Raw genomic sequence first — 21,431 nt, forward strand, 5'->3', positions numbered from 1 at the left:
TTACGTGACTTGATGAGCTCGTACGCCTCCGCTGCATGCTCGAGGCACTCTAACGCAGCGCCTCCAGAATACCATTCACCGATTTTCTTGCGCAGAACATCAAATAAACGTTTTGTTCTCTCTCTCCACACGCAAGACTATCCTCTTTCGACGACATTCACAGTGTAACACGCAGATACACGGCCATTTTTTTTTACCTGCTGGCATCCTGTAGCGCATGAAGTTTATGAGCTGGCATCTAAAGATCAACACATCGCATGCTACTTGAAGGGGTCACGCTTGTCAGAACAATACTTTCATTATCAAAGAAGAAATGTAGAAGAGTTTCAAGAGCTCATTTTCTTAATTAGACACGGTGCTAATGAGACCCCACGGAAAATAATTCAAAAAGTATACGGGACGTTATTTGCAGTATTTGCGACGTGAATGTACAAAATTTAAACCGAACGGAAAGACAGCTTGCGGTCTGCAGGGATCAAACTTGTAACCTGCAAATACTTCATCGGAAGTGTTATTCTAACGCTGTTGATTCGGTCCCTGTCAGTGGAATGCTGCCGCTTCATTCACTTCAAATTTTGCACATTTGCAGCAAAATTACTACGAAAAACTTCGCAATAACAATCCTTCGCTTGGCTCTCAATGGGTTTTGATGCTATTGTGATTATGTCTGAACAAGACGAGTTCAGTTGGCGAGCAGCATAGATGCCACAAATCAACACATTCTTTTTTCATCTGCACAATAAAACGTGTTTTGTGAACAGCTTGCTATTTGTCTTAACGTTTTTTTCTTTGAAGAGGCTGTGGAAAATAAGTAGGAATATATTATGGCAAAACAATCGCGCTTTTTCATGTGTAAATCGCAAGACTTTCTTGACCCTAAATCTGTTAAGCTGGCATTCTGAAAATGTACATCCCTTGGACACACCGCATACTCGTGAACACTACACAAGAAACATGATCCCTATGTGGTCATGTTTCTCAAAAATGTTTACGTAACGTTACCCCATGTGTAGGCCTAATAGTTGCTGGCTGTTCATTGCGGTACTAGGCCTTTAAAACATCATTATGCTTTCCTATAAAAAACCATCATATTTCAGATGAATAGCAAAGAAGGTGCGTGAAACTAGCAGCACGAGCCACCAGTTCAGCTTTTCATTACTTCGAATCCGACCACAAAGGAAGCCGGACCTCCTCTTGGCGTATTTATTAGTCTCGAGACAAAGATAGATGACCGTTCAATCGTTTCACTACTGTATACAGCGCCATCATTCCAAAGGGCGACCCGTGTACATCCTTGAGACACCAAAGCTGACACATGAAAGCCCTACAGCTCCCGCGATTCTGATTCAGACAGGTGATCTGTCAGAACAGGGTGATTTCTCAATGCACAGTGACCAGTAACAGAGGTAGCGTGCAAAAAAAAAACTAAACAAGCTAGTTGCATGCCGGTCTTTCGATTCTTTGATTTATAATGCTCATAAGAGCATGCTGCTGCAAAAGAATATAGTGTTGCAACAATGAACCGGATAGCCGCTTATTCACAACATTTATGTGGGTAAATATTCATTACAAGAAAGTCAATTAGCCTTAATACGTATTATAGAAGGACGGAAATATTTCATTGCAAATATAAATTCCATGACCAGAGCTGTAGAATTATTTTTCGTAGGCTGGGGCGGGGGGGGGTGAAATATTTCTCATATGTTCATGTGTCTAAAAATGCGCATACAAAGTTAAATCATTTCGGGGTGGAAGGTTTAACCCCTAAACTCCCTCTACCCCTTCGTCCCCCGGCTCACCCTGTGAGCGCAACAGTAGGGTGTCGAACTATCTTTTTTTGTTTCGTTTTGTTTTACATTTTCATTGTGATTTACGTAAATACGGACGCTAATTCACTTTACATGTTACTCGAGGATGGATGCTTAGGATGCTGATAAAGCAGCATGCACTACTTTGAATGGAAGATGCACGAAAGAATTCGTTCAACGAATCTACAAGCACCTTTCCCTCGTGTAGAACGCGCCACGTACACGATCCGTGCCGACACAATGGCAAGAAACAGTGAAACACCAAGATATAGTGTATAAGTAAAGCTGTGACGCTAGTTATTGGTCCGTATGAGTTTCGCACGAATTGCGTGCCACTCCGAGCGAAACAGGACGTAACTGCTGGAGCTGTCAAACTCTTAGGTGACGTCGAAGACAAACAAATGAACGCTTATGTGTGCCTTTATAGTGTACATAACTCAAACGTCGTTGTCAATCCACAATTGCCATTTGAATGAAGATAAGCCCTGTGTTAGCAAAACACAAAATGAAGGCGAAAACACTCGAAACGAGGAGAAGTCACAGGCGCACGTCCAATTGTGTCGGGAAGCTCCAAAATGCCACTGCATGGTTTTTTTTAGTACACCTACTAATTCAATTTCAAAATATGTTCTTTTTATCTTCATGCAACATGACTACTTCGTGAAAGCATTGCCAGTTCAAATACTTTCTTACACCTGGCGTAGTTCAACATAACCTTTGTTGTATGTAATTAAAATCTTGACCCCCTCAATGCACTCCATTTTGGGGACAGCATTGGACGTGCGTTTTAGATGGCAGTGATGCAAGCTTATTTTCGAATACACAAATTGCCCGATATTTTGCCATGAATGTGGCCACGCAAGGAGTCTATGCAGATAAATTTGTTAAATTTAATTGAAAACGTACTTGGATATTTACTAAGGATGAAGGGGTGTTTCGTTTCGGTAAGTTCCCGTCGACTTGAATGGGATAAAATAACCAAGCACCCTTTAGCAACCTGAGTGCTTTTGCAAACGTAGAACACTGACTGAAGAGTACATTGCTATTTTTTACCCAATATACCGAACCGTTTTAGTAAAGGGTACGCAAATCTATCTGAGTTATCTAATTTCTAGAAGGTTCTAACAGAGCCCCAGTCAGTGACTGCTGACTGCAGTGCCTAGGAAAAAAAAAAGAGCCCTCCTACTCGCTTTATTGATTGCCGACTTGTCACATGCATAAATGCTTTAACATTACAAGCTAAGTCTCTATTGGAGTGTTAACGTGAATCTCTCACGACACTCAAAACCCCCTCAAGGCAGTATAGTGACCGTAGAAAGAGAGTAGTGTATTTTGAAAGACTGTTAATACTGAGGCAAGTAATCCCTCATCAAAGAATAGTAATTCATTAGCTGTACTATTTTTATTCCTAGTAGGCAAAGGTTAAGATAAAAGCCTTAAGAGATGAATAATTTTTGCAGCACGGAATATCGATGGAGCTAGCAGGTGCCACCTTGAGGCAAATAAGTTCGCCTGTCAAAACATTCGTGGCAGCCACACCCCATCTTTAAGAATGTTTTTTTCTTAAAATGTATTTAAATACTGTAGTCCTTTAAGCACCTTCACTTTATTAATGACGTACAAGTGTTACGAGTTTGTTCGCAAATTCCTCAACCATTTTTCTGACGACATTCAGACACTTGTATTGTCATGAAGACTTTGATTGACGTCGTCAGCGTAGTTCATCTTACGGCACGGTAAGTTTCAGCCCAGCAGTGATAGTTTGCTAAGTAAAATTAAGTATTCGATGACCTCTGATGGTCCATACTGACGGGCATATTCGTATTAAAACTCATTCTTATATCATTAGCTTTGTCTATGTTGAAATAACGTTGCGAGTGGTTCAACCGAGCTTTCTATACAACACCTAACGAGGGTTGTAAATCAGACAATGCTTCTTCTGGAAAAGGCAGCCACTCTATTGGACGATATAATCCTTTCAGCACAATTATTAAGTCAACAAGTTCGGCCTTAGTGCTTGCACATGTGATTTGAATTTTTATGTCTTTACCACTCACTTGGAACCGCGTTCGCGCTTCCTTCTTGGCGTGTCTCTCAGCCTGTGCATTTTACTCTCTTTTTTTTTCTATACTGCAAGAGATTTCAAGGTAACATTTATGAAGAAAAAAAGAAAATTCAACCAAGAGATGTTCGTCTGGCGTTTCCCGGTGGGTCTCCTTTTACATTGCGTAATTCTGTTCAACACGAAGAAGCCCTGCGCTGTTTTCCTTCATCGCTTTCGACAGTCAGAAAGAAAGTATGTGTAACCAAAGACGTGCTCTTGCGGTATCTTTCTACCATCGATCTCGTTTCCAGTACTTCAATAGCGGAGCCAATGAAGTGTAAAAAAAAACGGTCGTAAACATGTAAGTTTCTAATTTTCTGTTTTCATGCGCGCATTAGCCCACTATTTGCATCGAAGAAATCTTCCCTCTCCCATCCCTTCCCCCTTGTGTGGGCACATTCGGTGAAAACATCTGAGCTATAAAAAGGACTCAAAGTCGTCCGAGTAACAGTATCAGCCTCACTGTTCTACTAAATAGCCACCGCAACCAGCCATGGCCGCCGTAAGTATCACGATGCCTTCAGCGATTCACCTTGTTCTATGTGAAAAACATACTTAATATCAGCTAGCCGTGTAAGAACGTCAATGAGTTATAAGGATAAATAAAGCTGGTACATGTAAATGTAACACAAGAAGCTCAGAAAGTTCTAGGCACATTTTTATTAGATTTATGTTTGGCACTTTTATTTGAATGCTGTGCCCCACCAGCCAACTATTCCGCTTCTTCGATTTAAGCACGTGAGCGTGCACACTTCAGGTATAACAGCTGTACAGGCATTTACATTTTAAGTTATAGGTAAAGTTTAATATTTTTATTGTAACAGCGCTGATATATATGGTTGTTATCTGCCAGATACACATGTTTATAAGGCCCGTCTTAATGGACGACTCCACCAAGTTGTACCATCTTGGGATCTTTGTCATATTCCCCTAAATTTAAGTAAATTGGCCTCAAGCATTTCCTCTCAATTGCAGTCCATAAATAACCTGTGCCCTTCTAATCAACTATTCATTCTTCTAAAGAGGGCTATCTCTAAATATAGGCTGCAGTGACAGGATGGGCCTCAGGAGCGGGAGTTTTAGAATAAGATGCGGGAAGTGTTGTGGTAGCACTTGTCGCCACTTCGCATGCGTCCTACGCTATCTTCTTGCGATCTCCCGATAACTTACCGAAATAGCGAGCGTGAGCAATGAACTTTATTTTTTGCGTGTGCTACTCTGAAGCTACCTATTATCATATATAATAATGTGATCTCGTGTTTACGTACCGAAACCACGATACTATTATGAGAGACGCTGTCGTCGAGGGCCCCGGGAATTTATACCGTCTGGTGGTTCCTTACGTGCACTGGCATTGCACGGTACTCGGGCCTCCACCATTCCACCTCCGTCAAGATGCGGAGTCAGCGAAGTGCAGAACGTACGCAGCCTTTGTTACATTTGCCGAAAGCCTGCTTGAAGGTGCACGTTCTTAATGCGCCCATTCACCGCTATCAAAATGTAACAATTGTCGAAAAGTATTCTACTGTTGGAGCATTCGGCCAATATGAATTTATGACATGAAAGATCAATTAGTGGAAAAAAATCGTGGCGCTACGTGTAAACGAGCCCTAATATCATTATTTTAAAATAGCAATTTACGCCGAGAAAACAAACAGGATAATGCGTCAGAATGTTTTCGAAATGTAAAATTTTCGAGAATACGCTAGGTGGTTGAGCACTAAATAATTATTCGTATATTAACTGATATGCCGCATCTATGGCATTGGCCACAAATTTCACTTGAAGCTGAGTATTTCGTTCAACAAGAAAGAATTAGAAAAACGAGGCATTTATGTCCCTTATCGATCCACTTATTTTTAAATGATGATTACTTCCACTGTAAAATTGTTATACTCCCTTTTGAATTGATATCCGAGTCTGATAATTCTATTTCACTTCCTCCTTGCAGATTCAAGTCGCCCTCCTTCTGACTCTAGCTGCCAGTGCGATTGCCGGCAATGCACCGTACAGGGTTGTCCGTCTGGGCTACAAGTATGACACACCGTATGGAGCGTACCCGATACGCTCTGCCCCAGCCGTCATATCCTCTCCAATCACCCACGTCACCTCGACTTACCATTCTACTCCAGTAAAGGCTGCCCTTGCAACGGTTCCTTCGTACTCAACCTCTTACCGCAGTGGCGCTGTCGTCGCACCTTACTACCAGGCGGCGCCGGCCACTCTTGTGGCACATGCACCAAGCGTGGCGACCACCGTCCACACTGTCCCGGCATCCTACGCTAAAGTCACCAAATTCAACACATACCAGACTGCGCCAGCCGTTGTAGCCAGTCCAGCTTTCGCCACTTACAACTCGGCCCCAGTCATCACCCGCCAGTACTCAACTTCCCCGGTGTACACGTCTTCTGTACTTGGTCTGCCCAACGTAGCTACTACTTACGGTACAGCCCCATACACAACCAAGGTCTACCACACTGCTCCAGCCGTAGCTACCACTGTTCGTGCCGTTCCAACTGCCACTGGCCTCACTAAGGTGACAGGCGTCACATATCACAATGCCCCTGCCTTGGCCACATACCGCAGCTCCCCAGTCGTCACCGGAGTGTACCAGAACTCCCCAGTCTTGACCACCGGACCAGCTGTTACCGCTGTGGTTCACGGATTTCCAGCAGTGACCAAGGTTACCGGGCACAGGTCATCACCAGTGGTCACCGGTGTCTATGGGGCCAGCAGTCCAGTATTGACTGCTGCTGCTCCAGCCACAGTCACCGCCGTTCACGCTGCTCCTTCTGTCGCCGCCGTGCACCACACATCCACTGGAGTGACGCGGGTGACCAAAGCCGACCCGTTCCACGTGATCGATCAGCACACCGTCCACACTAGGCCACTCGTCTCCACAGTCGCTCACTCTCCAGTTTCGACTGTCGCGCATGTTCCGGCCTACGGATACGGAGTCGGAGCTCTGGGGTACACTCAGGGCTTGCCCGTGTACGGCCACAACTACGGATACGGACTAGATGCCTTCGGTTACACTGCAAAGATTCACAAGAAGTGTGAGTACAAGTCGTTTTATGCCTAACTGCTTTCTTTGGGCTTCAATCAAGGTCTACTTTTTGGCTAGGTAAGAGAGCAACGCATTAGTTACATATCAATGTATGACAGCGCAGTGATCTTTTCTGTGAACTTTTTAATCAATGAACGAAACTCTCTGGAACACTCGTTTCAGAATTTGTGCAGAAATTGTAGTACGTTATTTCGAAATCAATAGCTGCACAATATGTCGTAGCTCATTCACTTTTATTATATTCCAGAGTTGACCGAGAACGGAGCACATGAAGAAACTGCCATCGTTGTACCACTTTCAAGACATTGCGCAAGGATAAACTCCCAACTGCCCATTTCTCTTTCAGTTTTAGAAAATAAAGTATGACAATATTTTATATTCTGTTCTTATTATTCGACCAGTGTATTGATTCTATCATTCGTTTGAAGCAGTGATAGTAGTTACTTTCGCAAAAGCCTGATAAATATTTTTTTTCGATAATCACAATCATTCCTCTTTCAGAGTTAACGTAGAGCTTCTCTGCACTCCAAAAAAAGGAGGTATCAGTAACACTATGTTGTAATACGAAGAAGGTGAAACTGTATGGAAAGGTAAAGTTAGCGAGAAAAAAGAAATAAAAGCTTATTTCAAAACCGAGTGATACCCGATATCACCGTAAGGCGGGAGGGTTTCCTAGTACATGAACCCTCTGGCTCCGACTCTTGGCCCTGGTGACAAGTTTTCGCTCGTCTCTTATGTCTTCGAGAACGAGTTTGGCCTCCCAAATTCCGATTAGGTGGTTGTCAATCATTTTTGGCCCTTGGCTCACGTCTCTCTGCGGCTGCGTGACGCTGTTTGGAAGGTACTGGCATTCCAGGAGCAAGTATGCTGAGGTTTGCGGTACACCTTTGCCCAACTTAACATGTAGCGCTGCTTTGTTAGGCAGAACTGTTGCAATGATGTTCAGGGTATTTGCGTCTTGCTTTACAGGCGTCGGGTGATCCCGCTACCTTCTTCTATCAATTTTGGAAGAAATGAAGGATGCGCCTATTGCTCCAGCCTATATTGTTGGAATATTGAATAATATGTGTTTTGTACAGGTTCCATCGCTACAGTCAAGGGTCGGATATTCTAAGAGCAGAGGTGCAGCCCGGCCGATGTTCTCGCGGACAGTGGCATGGGCCCGCTTCATACACCTGTATACACTCGTTTTCAGGAACCCACATTACGCCGGTATATAAATGAGGAGCTCTTAGTCGTTTTATGATGTTAGGTGCATCAGATGAGACGCGGGCTTCGGCATAATTACTTCAAGCGGCTTACGAGCAGCTGAAGATCCCCGCGGCGTCTAGTTGTGACGAAAGTGATTGCCGCTTCGTGCGCTGCTCCTGAGCTGAATAAAAATTGAATGATAAAGAATGCTTGATAAACAAGTGCACCTCAACTGTTGCGCTTTGGCCCGCTGTGTACTGTTTCATAACTTAACATTCTTCCCTACTTCCTTATCCACGCATTGGCAAAATAGCTGAAAGCGCTACTGTTCTGTAGGGCTTCCGCATATCAACCGCACTTCCCTAGTTTTCTCTGTAGTATACGCTCGTGTTCATGTGAAGTAAAAAGAAACCAATGGCCAACACATATAATAAAGAAGAACAATTTCTGTGAAGTGATTCATTAACATTCGTTAAAGCAGTCCTGCGAAAGGCGTTGTTATAAACAATGCCAATTATGAAAGCATTCCCCAAGAGCAGGCATTTGTAGAAAAATGTTAGACGCATAAATACATTTTCGTTTCAATATAAATCAGAGAACAGCTAACCGTCACAATGAGCAGTTAAAGTGCACACATATAGAAATGGAGATCAAAAAGTGATGTTGTTATGAAATATGTTCCGCCTAATATTTCGATGGTTTCGGTTCTTATTTTTTCGCACTAACATCAATGCATTCGAAATTCAGCGTCAGCATTTACCCCAGTTTAATGGGACTACAAGCCACACCTTCCAACATTTCCACAAATATTCAGATATTCGTACAACTAACATTTAGGCATAACACTTGTCACCAAGAAATGAACCTCCATCGCATGACTGCCCTAAGAGCACCATTAGGGCACGTAATATTTTGCTTGCAACGTTTGCACGCTAAAGTTAGAAATACTTTTTTTCTGGTAGAAATAGACACAATAAAATCGCCGTAGTTAACGACTTTGAAATACGCACAATTAATACTAAATATTGTGATGGGGTCGTTATGGGCTAGGTAATGAAAAAGTTATTTCATTACCGTTATTTTTATTTATTTTCTAGTGGTCCTACTATTCTGACGCTTTCTCCATTACACCATCTCAAAGCTGTTGCGCCCCACATTTGCTTATCATCACACTTGCGAATCGTACGCCATTCGAGGCGCACTACTAATATTTTTACCTGCCCCACTTTCATACGTGCCTCATAACCCTTTTACTGCTTTTTCGTAAAAGCCCTTTAAAGAAGTCAATACCCAGCAGCTCATTCTTCGACATGCCAACGCATATCCACCTTTCTGTTTTGCTTTATTTTAGCCCCACGTGTATGTAAGCCCTACTTAAAAATGCAAGTCATAAAAACGAGAACGCCGTCCGGCGAAGCTGCAATCACTTATTGCCAAGCCCATTTCTTACTTTATGTTTTATCTGTCGACGAAGACGTGGCTAGAATTACACGAGCGGTACCCGTTCTTCCACTCAGCGCTTAGGGTCACTGAGTTCTCGCATAACCTAAGAATGCCTTTTCGCCGGTCGGGCCATGTCGTCGTAGCAGCGCGCTGTTATTGTTTTACACGTTAACGCTTTCAATGGTGGCGTCAGCAGGAAGTGGAGAGCTGCGTGACCTCCGACACAAAGCATGATTTTTAGCTTTTGCACTAAAAGGTTGCTTCCCAGCTCGTCGTGAACCGATCCGGGCCGTGAAAGGCTTGTTTTTCTTCGACCTTGAAATCTAGTCTGTTGTCCTCGTAACGCAGACAGCTGCACTCGTAACCCTTGTCACACGGACACCAACAAACTCTGTTTAAATCCGTCAACGTAAAGCTTCGCTAGGTAGTTCAACGAAGATGGAGTTGTATCAGGGTCACACGGCAATGACAAGGTTGCAATAGTTGCCGCGAGGGGGCTCAGCCGGCACCGTTTGAGTTTCACTGAAGTATCCCGATTTCATCTCTAAATGCTTTTTTTTGTGAATCTTCGTTATACGGTTTTAACGAAAACAAAATATTAAGTACGTCTGAAGGGAACAAATCATTAAAAAAATTGGCAGATCCCACGTATAGTGGGAATCGATGATATGCGAAGCACAAATGAGGAAGGTTGATATGTCCCTTTAAAATCAGCACAACTTTACGAGGTGGAAGTAAATTGCGCCCTACATGACTTCCGTGTCATGATTATCATGTTTTGATGTGTCGTTTACCTTCATCTATGCACGTCACGTGACACCAAATTTAGTATATGTGTAGCTACTTCGTCGTCTATTGACGTCACGTAACACCAAATTTGGTGTATGTGAAGCTAGAGAAATGGCCGCGAGCGTATCATAAGGACCCAATATACTACAACGTAACATTGACATGCGTGAACACTGGGCACAGCGACGTTACGTTAGGAAAACGTGAACGCTCTATAATCTGATGCCAGGCGCGACCAGCGTCCGTCGGCACGGCCCGACGGCAACCGGCGCAAAATTAAGTGACATGCTGCATTCCACATCGATGCATTACCCAGACAGCACTGCGTCTGCCTTTTTTTGTGACGGAGGGATGTCGGACGCGCTGCAACGCGCATGCGTCAAAGCAACACAGCGCGGCACGCGCATGCAAGTATATAGCAGGACCGGCGCTTGGCGTGGCAACACCCGCGTGACGTGATGAAACGAACGCCGACGAGCACGCGCACCACGTCACGTGGAAATGTATTGGCTCCTTGACTGCGTCATGCAGTCATGTTCTCACATGACACGCCCCTCATGATTATCATGTTTGCACCAGCCACATACCTTTGTCATCCATTGACGTCACGTATTGCCAAATTTCGCATATGTGGAGCTAGCGAAACGGACGCGAGCGCACCATGAGTGTGGCATGTAGTCATCTTGTTACATGACATGCATGTCGTGATTATAATGTTTGAATGTACCATGCCGTCAGTTCGCGTTACGTAACACCGAGTTTGGTACATGTGAAGCTAGCGAAACGGCCAAACGGCCACGAGCGCATCATGAGCGTAGCATGTAGTCATGTTGTTACATGGCACGCATCTCATGTTTATCATGTTTGCACCAGTATCATACATTCGTCATTTATTCACGTCCCGTAATACCAAATTTGGTATAAGTGAAGCTATCGAAACGGTAGCGAGCGCATCATGAGCGTGGTATGTGGTCATGTTACATGACACGCATGTCATGATTTACATGTTAGGGTCTGTCGCTTGTGTTCGCCATGCAATTATTTCATACCATCCCAGTTTTGCAACATGTCATGTGAACTAAATCACCACAAGAGCAACAAGATCATAAAATATAACTCATGACATTCACGACATAGATATCATGATTTTCGTGTTTTGACTTTTCACCTATGCTCGTCATACAGTCATGTCATGCCATACCAAATTAGGTACTGATACTATTATCGAAAGAGCGAGGAGCGCTAAATGTCGTAGGCGGCTAGATAGATAAATAGATACGCTCAAAGTCGCCGAAGTTCGCTAAGCAATGCTTCGCATTTAATAAAGATTATTTCAAATGAAAACACATTCGCTAGTTGTAGCAATGCTGGCAGCACCGCTGGCCACCTTGTGCCGAACACTATGTTTGTTTACAATTGCGCTGTGCTCGGCGACTAGTTGGTTTTGTAGCTCGTGTACCAAAGCACTTGTTTCCTTCCTTAGGAAGCGCATCCCAAGTCACCCTTGAATTAGGTCTGATCCCATTACCCATTCCTGCAGTATTCGAAGCAGGTGACAATGGTGCAGCGCTGTCAGTCATCCTTCTCCTGGGCACACGCAAACACGGCGACGACAAGAACCACACGCATCGACGAAGCCCTCCATGCCGCGCTAAAGAAGCACACGTTATGAATGAGTACTGCAACAAAAGAATGTTTAATATTACCAAAATATATTTATTGTTGTCACTGCGGCATTTAAGGGTTTGAAATTTTTTTCTGACCTGCCGATACTGGGAACGAGAGTACCTCGTTCCGCTGCAAAGGGAGATCGTCGAACGTCCTTTGCAAAATGCTCCATTTACCTTCGTTTGCGGAAGGGTTGCCGTGTGACACGGACCGCATCTTCCTTGTCGTAAGGACGAAGGAGCTAAACGGTGTTCGTGGGTGCCCGTGTGACAGGGGTATAACGGGGGCACCAGACCCTATCACCGTTTTTTGCATGGGCACTTTTGCCTCGTGTTTATGTCAGTTCGATTTCAAAGGTAATGCGAAATAACGAAAGACAGCAGTACAAGACAGTATACAGCAATGATGTGGCCCGGAGAATAACAATGTGAGAAGGGGGTCGAAATGTTTGTTAGACTAGAATGCTCAGGAAACTGCCGGGCTCAAGCTGGTTTCACCTCTGTAAGAATAGACCACGTGAAATGACGGTAGTTATGCGTACTTGCAAATCGGCTGGGTACATGTCAATCCAAAATTATGCTTTGGGTGGGTCGGATCGCATATTTGCGAGTTCTTTTTGTGACAGCACATATCATGTAAGTGGACATGAAGTATCTTCTTTTAGTGCTTCTGTATCTCTAATTAATTTTGATAGATAGTCATTGTGCGAAATCTCACATTATAACATGATTGGTTGCCACTTATGGCTCAAGGCAAATGATCTTGAGAAATGCATTCACAGAACTCGAGCCATCCCGTTGATATCAACACAAGTGAGGTGTTTGAAAACCACGTTATATACACACTAAACAAAAATGACCTGAAATAACCTCAAAAACTGGTTAAACCATTTGTCCTCTAGCGCACTACCTTTCCTGGGTTTTTTTTGCCACCTACTACCGAGGTAAAAATTCACTCTCGCGCTAACTGAGTTTTTGAACGTAGCGAGAGTAGTAATTATTTACCCCAGTGAGGTTTTCAGCGAGTATAGAGGGAGAAAATTTTTACTACCTTCACAAGGTTTTTGAAGTGATTACTGGGAGTTATTTCTGGTGGTAAAAAATAAAAATGACGCGTGCATTCGCCCAGAGTCAACAAATTTATTGAATAGCAGAATTGATTGAATTTATTGAACGGCAGAATTGGTGACACATACATTCACATACAGACAAACACGCACACACAACAAATGCAGAATAATACACCAATAGCACAGACTGCATTTTTTTTCTTTCTTTATTGCCTGTTTACATACAACATTCACAAACATATATACATCAAACAAAGTAGAAACATGAAACAAAAAAGAGGTAAAAAGCATCATATTTAACAGGCTTTTTAAAATTCCTTCATCTGTAGAAGGCTTTCTACTTGATGAAGCCATTCGGGCACCTCTTATTGAACTTTTTGTGCTTCCACGAACGAACAGACAGATTGAAAGAAATATTGCCTGACCGGACGTGCATTAACATCAGCATGGCGCACCGCCATTCTAGATTGCCATATACGTGCAGGCCCAGTAACATAACTAGGTCGAAAGGTATTCCTTCTTTATTTGATACTGGTAGAAATCTGATGCCATAGGCATCGAGAGGCAGATCCTTTTTCAAAGTCCTCTGGAGAACATCCCAGAATCTTAGCCTTTTGGCTAAGATCAAAGTGTATGCCGGGTGTCTCACGACCCGGCTGCAGCGGTGGTTGGGCGACCATGCGGTCTTGTCCAGGTGTCAGAAGGGCTTCCTGCCGTACGATGGGGTGTTTGAACACAACTTCGTGCTGCAGGGACGCCTGGATGACGCCAGGACAAAAGGTGGGGAGCTGTGCGTAGGTTTCCTCGACTACGCCAATTCCTTTGGCTCGGTCGCCCATCAGGCCCTCGTTGAGGCTGTCCGCGGCGCTGGCGCAGGAGAGACCTTCGCGGAGATCGTGGAGGAGCTCTACCGCGCCAACACTACCTGCGTCGTGGCAGCAGCTGGCACCACGGAGCCTATCCCCATCAGAGCTGGCCTGAGGCAGGGATGTCCACTGAGCGGCCTGCTATGCAACTTGGTGGTGGATCCAGTCATCAGGGCAGTGCAGGGAGGCGATAAGCAGCACAACATCCTTGCTTACGCCGATGATCTGACTCTGCTCGCTGCGGACCCCACCACCTTGCAGCGCCGTCTCAACGTCGTGACAGCCCTCTCGGACCGGCTGGGACTGCGACTCAAGCCCGCCAAGTGCTGCACCCTCCACCTATCCGGGCGCTATCCAGTGGGCACACGGCCCACCACTTTCACCGTTGGAGGCGTCCCGGTTCCGGCACTGGCGGACTACGAGGGGCATCGTTTCCTGGGGCGACCTGTGGGCTTTCGGGTCCTCCCGGACCAAACGACCGTCGACGAGGCCATCCACCTGGGCAGGAAGCTACTCTCCTCAATGCTCACCCCGTGGCAGAGGCTGGATGCAATTAAAACTTTTTTATATCCAGCTCTGAACTTCGCCATGCGGGTGGGCCTCGCCAGCAAAGGAGAGTGGCAGCGTCTGGATGACGAGCTCCGCCCCCTCATCAAGAAGACCCTGTACGTTCCGGCCAGGGCATCTAACGACTACGTGTACGGGAGCGCACGGGCCGGCACTGCAGGGATCCCTTTGGCGGCGGAGCTGAGTGACATCTGCCGGGTGGACGGGGCCTTCAAGCTCCTGACGTCGACGGACTCGGAGGTTCGGGAGCGGGCAAGGGAGCCGCTGCACCAGGTGGTCTCCAGGCGGCTCCGACGTGATGCTGACGACGAAGACATCGAGGCCTACCTCTCGGGCGACACTGAAGGCGACTTCAGACAGACCCCCACTCAACTTCAGTCTGTCTGGACGGAGGCCCGCAAAGCCTCCCGTCGCCTAACTGTCGCCTGGGAGCTACAAGACCAGGGCGCCCGCATCACCTGCGGGGAGGCCACGGTGTCCGCGCGGAACCGGAACAAGCTGGTGAGAACTCTCCAGGCCATCCTCAGCCAGAACTGGGACCGTTCCCTCGAGGCGAAGCCAAACCAGGGCAAGGCGATGGCGTGTGTAGCGGCGGACCCCGCTAACTCCCACTTCATGCGGACCAGCCGCTACAACAGGTTCAAGGAGTGGCGCTTCATTCATCGAGCCCGGCTTAATCTCCTCCCCCTCAACGGCACACGTACCTGGGTACCTGCAGCAGATAAACGGTGCCGACGCTGCGGGTACAGGGAGGAGACGCTGCCGCACGTACTCTGCCATAGTATGCGGCAGAGCCGGGCAATGACGGAGCGCCACAACGCCATCGTCGCACGTATCAAGAAGGCTGCCCTGGGAAGGTTCACCGTCATCGGGGAGAACCAACAGGTCGGACTTCCCGGCCTGCGACCTGACCTGGTCCTGGCACGAGGCGAGGAAGCCTTGATCCTGGACGTCTGCTGCCCTTTTGACAACAGACTGCAGGCGTTCCAGGAAGCCCGGAGGCTTAAGGAGGAGAAGTACGCCCCCTTACAGCGACATCTCCTCCGACGGTTCCAGCGCGTCTCCGTTGAAGCCATCGTCGTCGGCTGCCTGGGGTCGTGGGATCCGGCTAACGATCGTGTCACGCGCAGACTGTGTTCCAAGAACTATCTGCGAACAATGAAACGCTTATGCGTCAGTGACACGATCGCGGCTTCCACGGACATTTACCGCCGCCACATCGGTGTACAGTGACATTGTATATAGCCAAAGTTTTTAGAGTTGCGATTTTTCCATGTTTTTAGACTTATACACCTTTACAGTTTTACCGTTTTTAACTTATGTGTACTAACAGTTTTTAACCCTTTCGTTACCGGATTTTAACTTTTACACTTATATCAAGTTTTCTATTGAGTTTTTTCTAACCATTATGATGTTATTGTGTATGTAATATTGAATAAAAAAGTCTGTTCTTATCAGCTTAATAGCACAGACTGCACGCGTTGCTCGACTACACTTCGACAATCCGGTATATATATATAGGCACGACTTTTTGACCGGCAATGTAGTACCGGTAGGAGAGCTCTTTTTTTGCAACAATTAACAACAACGCTTGAAGGTGCAAGTGTAAGCTTCAGGTGGGCTGCAGGGCACTAAATGTCACACCAACCTTTTATTATAAATCTACACGATCTCACCTTTTTGATTATTCAATAATTGCTTGGCACACCAGGCTCTTTGCCCCACGCGTGTTAGCACTGCTGATGCACAAGTCCACAAAATATACCTAAGTACGCACAAAGCATGGTAGCTCAATGATTTTCATTCAGCGACGGTGCACAAACACGGTAGCAGCACGTATTCATCACAAAGGGCGTAGAAGAGCGGTCCACGCCTGCATACAAGCTTCTTACCGACGGCGTTCTAGGCCTTTTTGAGGAGCACGGCTATCCGATAAAACACAGCTGGCGATCACAGAACACATATCATGTGCGAATTTCGTCGTCATTTCAGACGCAAATGAACACGTCACCGCTATCTTACGGGGACGGGGCGGTGTATGCACACTTCCAACGAAAGACCACCATCCGGGTTTTCTTCGTGCTCACGGGCAGCCTCTTGTTCTTTTCGTATCGGCTTCGCGCGACATGTTTGAGAACAGTTGTGGCATGAGGTGGGCAATTCGGGCAGCACTTTACTCATGCAGACATCACCTACTGTGGAACAAAATATATGCGATGCTTCTTTCACCTGCCCCGGCGACACACTTTCACTGGTCACTGGTGGCCACGGCTCGGTGACGACGACAGAGTGAAGCATTTCGCTTATTGCTTCTCCAGCAGGCAAGCACGGACGATGACACCAGATTGATTTTGTTACCACTGGCAGATCTTCACGATTCGGCTCGGAACTGAGATATCCGCGACATGCAGGTTCGGAGGCGCTCGGAAGAGCACGGTCGCTCGGTGATGTGGGAAACACGTGAGATCCATCAACCCAACCAGACACACAGATACCGAGCTTCTTGCACTGTCTGTCTCCAAGCCCACCGCCGAGCAAAAGCAACGTTTTGCGAAAATATGCAGGACAGCTTTCCACAGCAGGTTTTCTTTCTCTTTTTTTTTCTCTTTTGATAGCCCCCCCCCCCCCCGTCTTTTTTTTTTTCGTTCAAAGAATGCTGTTCTCGCTTATTGTGCTTATGCCGCCCCCCGTTCCAGTAAAAGTGCGCAAACTCGAGGTCAGTCCAGAGGCACGGCGATGCAAAAAAAAACAAAAAAAACATCTGTGGGCTTCGCGTACCTTCAGTATTCACTGAGAGCGTCACAAGGAGGGTATGGGGCAAAAGCCGCCGAAGCAGCTGCACCTTGCAGTCACGTGGTAATAAACTCTGAAACGCAGGTTAAAAATCACGTGATAGAAAACTCCCTAAGTGGTAAAACTGGATTTTGACATCCTTATACTACTTGCCTGAGAGGTGGTGGTAAAACTATGTCATGTACCATCTTTTACTCCTACGCGAGGTAGTAATTTTAAACCCGAGAGAGTTTTCAGAGTTCATGAGCCGCAAAAACCCCAAACTTGGATAGTTTTTTGCTTACAGTGTAGGGCCCTCTAACGTATTTTTTTTTTCATACCATTGGGATCCGAACGAGCCGTTCAGATACTTCATTTCCTTAAGAGAAGACCTCAAGGATAACTTCCATCTCAACAACATAATGTTTCGTTCTTCAAACCCCACAGTCATAGTTCTTGTCGGCCAAACCATTAGCTATCGTGCATGAGGGGCAGTTTCCTTCTGTGTACCTTTGCCACACGACTGAATTGAGTTTCAGTTTAGGACAAGTGTATGGCCATAAAGCACATGTCCACGAAGCGATTTATTGTAACTCCATTGCACAAATAGCTTAAGTATTGGCCGACTGTACCTTTGCCTGCAATTAGTTTATTTATGTCTTAATTAATTCAAATAGTTAAGGCATAAATATCGAATGTTCGTCGTATATAAATTACTGCGGTACTCAAAGTACTCAACCCTCCTCTCACCATTATGAGGCCCTCAGTGACGAATTGAATCTTGTGAAAGAGGTTCTGATATAGTTGTTTGCACTGGGTTTCAATTTCGACGAATATAACACCTGAAACACCACTTCTCTTATTTTTGCCTTCTCATTTAGAGTCCTACAAAAGTCACATACACTAACTCAGCTCAGCAATATCATTCACCTCATTTTTTACTTTCATTTGCGTTTAGAGTTCCCACAATACATTATGTCACTTTTATCATCTAAGTGCAAGGACATGTCTACTTCACTCTGAAACTGCTTTCGTGTGCACTCGATAACTCTTGCGTTGTAACAGCCCTCAGAGTTGTAAAACTATTCTTGAAAATGCGTGGCCACTGTGCTCTGTACTACGCCCACCGCACAACTGATTGCATGAGCGGCATTTATATTGTATCTAGAACTAACCGGTGTAGTTCTTCCTAAGACTGTTTTTCAAATAAGTATACAGAAACAAAAACCTAATGGTAATTTTTGCCTTGATTGAAAATTACATCATTTATCATGCACTTCCTCTTCTACAAGTACGAAGGCTTATTCACGTGCAATTGAAGGTGTATTCTCCTGCTTTCCTCTAGAAGCCTTAGAACCAACATGTAGAAACAACATCACCTACCAAGAGTGCCTACCAAGAGTAGTTGTGCTTACGCAAGTTTCTATTACAAGGAAGGGAATTAAATCAGTCATGTGACGTTTCCACGCATTTTCCACTTTAACATGCTTTCTATTTTCACCGACAGTACGGCATCTTTCTCGTTCTGGCTGGGACCACCTTCAGCATCTACGTGCCCGTTCATTGCGTGGCTCCTCCTTACCACGTCAGCCACGTGGTGGCGCAAGCAGCAACCCACCACACTCCGGTCATTAGCAAGGTGGCCAAAACGGACACCTACCACGCAGTCCCGGTCGTTGTCGCCGCAAAAGTGTCGGAGGTGGTCACTTAAAGGCCCTCCGTGGCGTCTGTGCACATCCTTCTCACCGTGGCCACCACACTGAAACACGTCGCGACCCCCGAATATAGCTTCGGTTACGGATTCGGCTACCCACTGGGCACCTATACGCCTACGGACTTGGCTACGGTCTTGTGGCATACGGCCTCAACTATGGTTACGGCCTCAGCGCCAACAACTACGCCACCGTTCTTATGAAGAAATGTAAGCACATAACAACAGGCTGTACAGCAGTATGTAGAGGGGCAGTACCCGTACCATTTTTTACTCATATTCATTCACCGGACAGGGTTAGCTGGAGAAACATTGGTACTCTTTTGCCCGGTTGGGTGTGTAGTCAACATGATGATTACGGCCATGAATTGAAAAAATAACCCACCTTAGATCTTGACCTGCCATATTAGTTGACATCGGGACGCCTTCAAACATTGCCAGACGCTGCAGCTGGCATGCTGCCTGGAGCCTGTCGCTTAAGCCTAATACCAAGGCAAACGCGAATCTAACGCGGATAAATTCCACAAAATCAGTTAGCTTTCTGAAGAATTCTGTTCGAGCAAGGCTTCATGACATGCCATTTATATGTCTTTCGTCTCTTCACTACTTGACACAAATGTGTGCGCTGGGTTTTGTCACTCCGTTATTGCGATACTGTTTTTTTTTGTGTGGTAATGAAGATTCTATTTACCATGCTTTATTTCTTGTCTTACCAGAAAATACCGGACGAAAGAACTTACCCAATCCGAAACGTCGTTTGAAAGGCATGACCATCATTGGAATGTAAGTTATCGCAAAATACATTGAAGATACCAAAATAAAGCGAATGGTATCTGCAAGTCACTGCTTCTTTTATCACCACGGTAACACTAGCAATTTTTTTTTACCTGATGGTATGCGAGTAATCAGAAACCTCTGTGAGCATCAGCTCAAATCTTCCCTACAAAATTAGCTTCAAAATTTAAACATCGCCGACTTCTGAACGCTTGAATCTGTCCCTTAAAATACCGAAATGTTCACGCCAGTGAAATGCAACGCCATAACACCCACTGCATGCTCGCTTGCAGCGCCATCTACTGAATCACTCATCCAATATGAAAGGGTGAAGTGCTGTTGACCGCCAATATGTGCCCTACTTTTAAGAGAGACTTTTTATATTATTAGGCGAGATTGCGACAGAATTTCTTAAAATCGGCGTTACAGTGAAGCTGAGCCAAGCTGCGGACCCACAGAGCATGAGTGTCATCAAAGAATGTAGTTAGTCGGCATATCAGTAGATGTTTCAGCACTTTTTTTTTAAAAGAGGAATAAGTACCGGTTTCGGTAGGTGGTTATTTGTACCTTTGGCGGAGGCCGCTTTATGCAGTAGAATCATTTTAGAAATTTTCACAGTATCAGGAAATATTCTGTTAGATAAAACTCTGTTGAAGGTATGACATAATGAAATGGTGATAAAATCAGCAATAACTATGACTAAAACTGCTTTTATGTCGTCTATTCCGGATGCAAAACTTTGTTTTTCCTATAATAATGTGACACGAGTACGTTTCAGTGCAAGATGATAAGTAAATGGATAGGAATGTCTCATCCCCCTTATGACACCGATAAGGAAGAAAAATGTTTTATAATTCAAATATTTGGCCAAATTTCTCATACATTAAAACAGGTTACGCTCGAAAAGTACAAAGTATAACTGTTTGGTCAACAAAAGAATGGCAATTTCACAGCAAGTAATAACCCCACTTCTTATTTTACGCAGTGCTTTGTAGCCCACCTCAGCTGTAACTTGGCCATTGTGCTTCAAAGCGCGGTATTCATTCGGTACGTAGTACATTCAAAACGCCTGCATGTGCACAATCATTTATTGAAGTGGCAAGCGCGACTCATCGAAGTTTTTAACCATGGCCGGTGACTGAACAATGACTCAACGCTGCTTTAGAACTCTGGAACACTTCGGGTGTTTTTTATAATCAACATGTCAAGTTAAACGAGTTGACTAGTAGAGAAAAAGTTAAAATTCATTACAAAAGCATTTTTTGAACTTTGCGGTCTTCCGCAGAGAGGCGAAAAGAAATCCCATCAGTCTCGAAGAAATACGTTAAAATTCTGGCTATTTTATATTAATGCTCATTGATAACGGTACTTCTAGTGCTTTGCTTATAAACAGCTATATACCTTGTAGGCAGAAATGCAGTGTATTTGAATTGGCTCACGTATATAAAGATAAGACATGAAGGTCATGGGTTCCTCATTAAAGAAGCTCGTCGTGTTTAGTCTATGCTAAATCCCCAGAAAAAAAGAAACCTGAAGTCTAACACTGCGATAACAGTTTGGACGATAAATGTCAGAGTGGCGACGAGGAAGATATATCTCCTA

At 45.1% G+C, this 21,431-nt stretch overlaps 2 protein-coding genes across 2 annotated transcripts; both read left to right on the forward strand.

The window, feature by feature from the left end:
• The first annotated feature begins 4,355 nt into the window (after window positions 1-4,355).
• Window positions 4,356-7,355, forward strand: LOC119160228 (uncharacterized). The gene is made up of 3 exons (XM_037412887.2): window positions 4,356-4,414; window positions 5,864-6,968; window positions 7,227-7,355. Coding segments are annotated over exons 1-3 (1,116 nt in total). The 5' UTR covers window positions 4,356-4,405; the 3' UTR covers window positions 7,229-7,355.
• A 7,014-nt stretch (window positions 7,356-14,369) lies between these two features.
• Window positions 14,370-19,055, forward strand: LOC119183546 (uncharacterized). The gene is made up of 2 exons (XM_075887921.1): window positions 14,370-15,745; window positions 18,852-19,055. The coding sequence occupies exons 1-2, from the start codon at window positions 14,528-14,530 to the stop codon at window positions 19,053-19,055; spliced, it is 1,422 nt and encodes a 473-aa protein (XP_075744036.1). The 5' UTR covers window positions 14,370-14,527.
• The last annotated feature ends 2,376 nt before the right edge of the window (window positions 19,056-21,431 follow it).

This window comes from Rhipicephalus microplus, chromosome 3 (genome assembly GCF_043290135.1).
Source record: "Rhipicephalus microplus isolate Deutch F79 chromosome 3, USDA_Rmic, whole genome shotgun sequence".
Classification (NCBI taxonomy): Eukaryota; Metazoa; Arthropoda; class Arachnida; order Ixodida; family Ixodidae; genus Rhipicephalus; species Rhipicephalus microplus.